Below are 7,553 nucleotides of genomic sequence, written 5' to 3' on the forward strand. Positions count from 1 at the left end.
TGTAAAATAATGGGCTCTTTTCATGTGCAATTTGTGTGCATCCCGCAACGCAGAGAAATCATACTAAAAATCGCCCGTCTAAAAACATGCATATTCATTGCTGTCTTTGAATCAACTATAATACAGAGATTTGCAGGTGGGGGGGTTACATTGTCTTCTCTTCTTCCCTTTCAGGATACTCAGCTGATATCTTCTATAGCAGATCATTTTCCTGATTGACCCGACAAGAATGGAGAGGAACCGGGACAAGATGGCGGAGGGTATATTCACCCTCACCCTAGAGATACTCTTCCGGCTTACAGGAGAGGTGAGAGATTCTGGGGATGACGTCACGTTCCATCATTCTTATCTATGTCAGTCTCTGGTCACATCTACGGCAGAGGATTTACTGCTGATTCATCATAAATTCCGGGAAAATAATAGAGCCGGTTGTTCTGGTAGAATGACGGAAACCCAACAGATCTACTATAAGGCAATTGGAGGTTGTTGGGGGTCATTATTGTCTGTCATCTGACAGAACCAAAACTCTGATCATTTTGTTCTTCTGCTCCTGTGACTGAGTAGAACAACGGAGATGATGAACACAGATGTGAGGAGAATCTTACTAATTGTTGGACATAACTGGAGACATGAAGGACTCCGGGAATGTCTGCAGGGATATTTATGGATGTATCTCCCCATAAACAGGATTACACGGTAGTGAAGAAGACTTCTAGTGACGACTGTCAGGCCCCGGTATCTGATAGATTGGGAAGACCCCTTAGTCCAATCACAGGGCCTCCACCTCACTCCCTGATACTGGAGGAGATCGATGAACAGAAGATCCTAGAACTCACCAACAAGATGATTGAGCTGCTGACTGGAGAGGTGACGCTGCTGGGAATGCTGGGACATTATTCAGTAACGCTATGGCGGCATAACATGTCTGGGTGATGACAGTATCATTGTGTTGTCAGGTTCCTATAAGGTGTCAGGACGTCACTGTCTATTTCTCCATGGAGGAGTGGGAGTATTTAGAAGGACACCAGGATCTGTACAAGGACGTCATCATGGAGGACCACCAGTCCCCCCCATTACCAGGTAATAGACAGGACTAAATCCACACGGCCTTTATTATTGGTATGTAGAGAATGAAGTCAGTGGCTGTCTGTGTTTTCTGCAGGTAGAACCAGTAAGAGAACAGCAGCGGAGAGATGTCCCTATCCTTCTCTTCCACAGGATGATCAGGTAGATGGAGAGAAGGTCTCATGAAATCTCTCTGGTCAGTAGGATGGCTGACAAGGTCTTGTGTTCAGTCTAATTATATATTGCACGGAAAATTTTATGAAGTCAAGGTTACTTTAGAGTAACTGAGGAATAAAATGTGTATACACATAGAGGAGCATTATATTTTTCTCAGGCTGCGTGTAACGATGTCCCTCTGCAGAATATGCCACCCCTCACACTCTCCTCATTTAGGACCTAAAGAATACTTGCGCCAAATTTTACGATTGTACGACAACAGGAAACTACATTACATAGGGATGCACTTACCTTTGCAATTAGCATTGAATAATTGACTTGTGACCCCTTTACTTTCCCTATTTAGGAACTAAAGAATGCTCCTGTCAAAGTTCATGTTTGTATGACACCAGGAAGTTAGAGAATTAGATTTGCTACATTACACAGGGGTGCCAATACTTTTGCACTTAGCATTGCATTTTCAAGTTGTGACCCCTTTACTTTTTCTATTTAGGACCTAAAGAATGGTCATGCCTAATTTCTTGTTTGTTCGACATCATGAAGTTAGAGAATTAGATTTGGTACATTACACAGGGGTGCCAGTATTTTTGCAATAAGCATTGTAGTTTCAAATTTTGACCCCTATACTTTTACTATATAGGACCTAAAGAATGCTCCTGCCAAATTTCATGTTTGTACGACATCGGAAAGTTAGAAAATTAGATTTGGTACATTACACAGGGGTGCCAGTATTTTTGCAATAAGCATTGTAGTTTTTGAGTTTTGACCCCTATACTTTTACGATATAGGACCTAAAGAATGCTCCTGCCAAATTTCATGATTGTACGACATCGGAAAGTTAGAGAATTAGATTTGGTACATTGCGCAGGTGTGCAAATACATTTGCACTTAGCATTGAATTTTTGAGTTGTGATTCCTTTACGTTTCCTATTTAGGACCTAAAGAATGGTCATGCCGAATTTCATGTTTATGCGACATCGGGAAGTAAGAGAATTACTTAGTCAGTGAGGGCTTTCCCTTTATATGTATACTAACTGATAGGCTTGGCCATGCCCAATTTAATTTGATCCAGGTGTTTACATGTTGTTTGCACGGAAAATTTAATGAAGTCAAGGTTAGTTTAGAGTAATCGAGGAATAAAATATGTATACATATAGAGGAGCATTAGATTCTCCTCAGGCTGCAAGTACCGATGTCCCTCTGCAGAATGTGCCACCACTTCCACTCTCCCCATATAGGACCTAAAGAATGCTTGAGCCAAATTTCATGGTTGTATGACATCGGGAAGTTAGAGAACTGGTCAGTGAGTGAGTAAGGGCTTTCACACACACACACACTATATATATATATATATATATAATTGTGTAATGAGAAAGCTGGAGATGGCGGGATTACAGCCAACCACAGACATTAGATCTCTGCATCTTTTCTAGTTCTGGAGACTTCTGGTTGGAATAAAGAAGCAACAGGTTGGAGTTATACAGGAGACCTGCAGCTATTTGGCCCAGGTCACTACTGCTGTCATGTCATTCCGACTCCTCATACTAATTAATGACCTTTTCTGGCCATATAAAACCTCCCACACGACTTCTCCAACTGTGTGATGACTTTTACAATATTTATTTCATAGCTGGTGAAACTGGAGGAAGATCTGATCCCTATTGATGCTACAGAGACACATGTGAGGGGGGATCAGCCGTGTAAAGAGGAGATTCCTACAGATGACCCCCCAGGTGAGACTACATGTAGAGAAGAGTCTGTGTTGTCGGGTTTTCTGCTGAATGTTGCCTTATTTAGCCAAAAACAATGTTAAGAATTTTTTTCATAATACGCTGCTCAAACAAAAATGAGGGGACCTTTTAAGTCACATTAGGAGTAAAACTATCAGTCCCACACACAATAGCAGTTTTTTTAAAATCCATATTAACCTCTTGAGGACGCGGCCCTTTTTTTCCATTTTTGTTTTTTCTTCCCCCTTTATAATACAATCATAACTCTATTATTTAGCCATCTGAGGGCTTGATGTTTTGCAGGACGAGTCATATTTTTCAATGGCACTATTTAATCTACCATATAATGTGCTGAAAACTTCTGACAGCCATAACATTTTTGTTTTTCCGTGAACATAATTATGCAAGAACTCATTTTGTGCGAGACGTCCTGGAGTTTCTGTTAGTACTATTTTAGAATACATACGACTTTTTGATTGCTTTTTATTACATTTTGTCTTGGATTATACTTCTTAATTCTATGGGTCAGTAGGACCACAGCGATACCAAATTTATACAGTTCTTTAATATGTAGTAAAGCTTAAAAGTTAAATACATTTTAAGAAAAAATGATTTTCTGACGCTAGATTTTACCTGCATTTTTTTCATTTTTCCATTGATAGGACTGTGTGAGGGCTCGATTTTTGTGGGGTGCCCTGTAGTTTGCATTGGTACCATTTTGGGGAATATATAAAACGTTTTGATAGCTTTTCATTATTTTTTTTTTTCTGATGGAGACCTAAGTAGACCTTTATGGATGTAGTAATACCAATTTGTAGATTTTTTTAATTTTACTTTAGATTTTTACAATCCTAATAAAAAAACACTGTTTATTTCTCGACTTTTGCATTGGGAGACACAGTTGAAAACCATGGGTATAGCTACTACCACTATAGGGTGTACACTAAGCAAAAAAAAAAAAGTGTTAGTTTCTCCTCCCAGCTATACACCTCCTGCAGAAGCCAGGTAATCAGTTTTAGCTCAGAGTCTCGGAGCTCTACTGTCTATGGTAGTTAGGTGAGTATTTTCTTCACTGAGGTAAGTATTCTCTCCTCCCTCTTTTCCTTCCTCTTTCTTTTTACCACCACCACTGCAGCCAACTTTCTTTACTCCTCTTCCAACCCCCCCACCCACCCACCAAAACCAGTCAACCTATACCAAGCTTCCTAGCAGATGCTCCTTGGGGTGGCATGTTCCTGGGGAGTATGAAGATTTCCCTATGAGAGACAGTTGACTAGCCAATAATGTTTCTAAAGCTATTTGTGGTAAGAGTTCTCATCTACCAGAAAACAAAGCCAGTCACGTGTGGTTCTGCACAGAAGAAGAGGCTCCAGATTTGTTTCTTTTGCCGCTCCAAAACAAAACACTCTCCTACAAACTGCGCCCGTCCTGGTGTCCCTGGCCACTATACTCCAAGCCCGCCTATACTAAATCTTCTATGCATATGGCTGTTCAGAACCAAGGCAATCAGAGTGGGGTGACGACTTTTTTTATTCAAGGGGACCTAACTCACTCATGGCTCAGACATCTATGTTCAGAAGGTTATCTATTCGAGCTATGCCATATAGTTTTCTACAAACCCAAAGATTGCTTCTTCAGTTCCAAAATTCCGATCTCTCCTTCATAGTGCAATGCTTTGGCTTATGTGATACACACTTTCTCCTCTAAGGTTGTAATTGTCCCTGTTTCGCCATAAACAGTGCAGGGGGTTATATTCCAATCTCTTCACAAGGTGGACGGCACTGTCCGACCTGTTCTGCATCTGAAGAGATTAAATCAATATGTCAAGGTTCAACAGTTCAGCGTGGAGTTGTTGAGATCTGTCATTGCGCCCATGGGAGTTTCTGTCATCCATTGATATTAAGCAATTCACCTAGTGATTAGTGAAAAGTTTACAAAGTAATAGAGGATGCACTTACTTGGATGAGGAGTTTGCAGGCACCAGTGATCCTCTAGGTTCGCTTTTAATGTAAGAGGCTTTATATCTATTAGTTCCATGATTGAAAAAGGAGGTGAATCTGTTTATAAACACTCCAAAACACGTTGCACTTCTCTGTGATTCCTGTACTGTTTGTCCAGTGCAGGACAACCTGAATAATGTGTGATACTTTCTTCTTAAAGCTTCTGTGCTCTGTAACCTTACTAGCTGTATGAGCCGTGGATAAGATCAGCAGCTGAGAGCTCCAGCTGTATGTACTAATTAAACGTCAACGCATGGGAAAAGACAACAAATAAGCTTATTGGCTAAAATAATTGGTCCATTAGGATGGCTGTCAGTAGATTAGGTGCTCCACAAATTATTGTGGCTCATGTAAATGGGAAAAACCTTTAACAATTTATATGCAAATGTCATAAACTATTAGTATAATTGTAATGTTATATTCAAAAATATTAAAAATTCATTTTATTCTTGGCAGATGACAAAACTAGAAACTCCAAAGGACATCTGATATCAACAGATTATGAAGTGGAAGATCCTGGTATCATACAAGATACAAATGAAAAGCCGGCTATTATCCCAAATATGCCCTCAGCCCTTCACAGCAAAAATCTATCTTCTGATCCTTCTAAACATGTTTCATCTTCTGATTCATTGAAGAATGTTAAACAAAATAAAATTTACGGAACAGATGTTGAACAACAAAGAGTTCACACAGGGGAGAGGCCATATTCATGTACTGAGTGTGGTAAATGTTTTAACCGAAAATCAAATCTTTTGTTACATCAGAGAAATCACACAGTGGAGAAGCCATTTTCATGTTCTGAATGTGGGAAATCTTTTAACAATAAATCAGATCTTGTTAAACATCAGAGAATTCATACAGGGGAGATGCCATATTCATGTTCAGAATGTGGGAAATCTTCTAACAATAAATCAGATCTTGTTAAACATCAGAGAATTCACACAGGGGAGAAGCCATTTTCATGTTCTGAATGTGGGAAATGTTTTAACAATAAATCAAATCTTGTGTTACATCAGAGAAATCACACAGGGGAGAAGCCATATTCATGTTCTGAGTGTGGGAAACGTTTTAACCAAAAATCAAGTCTTGTTTTACATCAGATAATTCACACAGGAGAGAAGCCATATTCATGTTCTGAATGTGGGAAATGTTTTAAGCTAAAATCAAATCTTGTGTTACATCAGAGAATTCACACGAGGGAAAAGCCCCATTCTTGTTCTGAATGTGGGAAATGTTTTAACCAAAAATCAAGTCTTGTTTTACATCAGAGAATTCACACAGGGGAGAAGCCATATTCATGTTCTGAATGTGGGAAATGTTTTAACCAAAAATCAAGTCTTGTTTTACATCAGAGAATTCACACAGGAGAGAAGCCATATTCATGTTCTGAATGTGGGAAATGTTTTAACAAAAAGTCAAATCTTGTGTTACATCAGAGAATTCACACGAGGGAAAAGCCCCATTCTTGTTCTGAATGTGGAAAATGTTTTAACCAAAAATCAAGTCTTGTTTTACATCAGATAATTCACACAGGGGAGAAGCCATTTTCATGTTCTGAATGTGGGAAATGTTTTAGACGAAAATCACATCTTGCTGTACATGAGAGAATTCACACAGGGGAGAAGCCATTTTCATGTTCTGAATGTGGGAAATGTTTTAACCGAAAATCAAGTCTTGTGTTACATCAGAGAATTCACACAAGGTAGAGAAGATATTTTTATGTTCTGAATATGGGAAATCTTTTCACACATAAATATGTTCTTATTAAACATTAGAAAAAACACACAGAGGAGAAGCCACATTCATGTTAGGAATATGGGAATTCCCACACAAGGGAAGAAGCCATTTTTATGTTCAGAATGTGGCAAAAAATCCATTTACATGTTTTGATTGTGGTGAATGTTTTATGCATCATTTACATGTTTAGATTGTGGTGAATGTTTTATGCATAAATCAACTGTCGTTACTCATCTGAGAATTCACACAGGGGAGAAGACATTTTCATGTTGAGAATGTGAGAAATGTTTTGTATTCAAAAGATTTTTATTGAAACTTTAAGGGTAATAGACAAAACACGAATACAATAAGGTATCAAAGATTTAACATATAAGTTGTGATGAAATAAATTGTTTAACTTGTCCTATTGTCTTTTGCCTAATAACAATTGACTCATATTTTCATGTAAACTTAGGAGTAATTTTGTTGGTGACATTTGCCACCTCTCCGTATATACCTCTCAAGTATGAATATACCTGAAGCCCTGCTTAGGATAATCAGAAAGGGCTCGGCCTATGGTGTAACAGCTGGCGCCTGAACAGGGACTAAGTGACCAGAACCTCTGATCCGACTTACTCTCGAACGGACAGAATGCACAGACCCATAATCAGGACCATGCTGGCTGGTAAGAAACTGTTATTCTTATCCCTCATTGTGTCTCTGTGCTTTTGTCTGGTCAAAGTTAGGTAAGTATGTTCATTTATATTGAGTGGTTCATTTAAGGTCTAAATTTGGTTCATTTTATATGACAAAGAACCCTGTCAAACAAGCTGTCTCGTTGTCTGGGTTTGAATGAATGTGT

The 7,553-nt window shown here is 38.9% G+C and overlaps 1 protein-coding gene across 4 annotated transcripts in view; it reads left to right on the forward strand.

Moving 5' to 3' along the window:
- Window positions 1-6,964, forward strand: part of LOC136624354 (zinc finger protein 300-like) — a 253,017-nt gene extending 246,053 nt beyond the window's left edge. Inside the window, exons 1-4 of one of the 4 annotated variants that reach the window (XM_066598303.1) lie at window positions 546-1,080; window positions 1,163-1,227; window positions 2,873-2,975; window positions 5,429-6,964. In XM_066598303.1, coding sequence (XP_066454400.1) covers window positions 933-1,080; window positions 1,163-1,227; window positions 2,873-2,975; window positions 5,429-6,681 — 1,569 coding nt within the window. In that variant the 5' untranslated portion in view covers window positions 546-932 and the 3' untranslated portion in view covers window positions 6,682-6,964. The other 3 variants (XM_066598305.1, XM_066598308.1, XM_066598307.1) reach the window with 3 other exon arrangements.
- The last annotated feature ends 589 nt before the right edge of the window (window positions 6,965-7,553 follow it).

The sequence above is a fragment of the Eleutherodactylus coqui genome, chromosome 4, assembly GCF_035609145.1.
Source record: "Eleutherodactylus coqui strain aEleCoq1 chromosome 4, aEleCoq1.hap1, whole genome shotgun sequence".
NCBI lineage: Eukaryota > Metazoa > Chordata > Amphibia > Anura > Eleutherodactylidae > Eleutherodactylus > Eleutherodactylus coqui.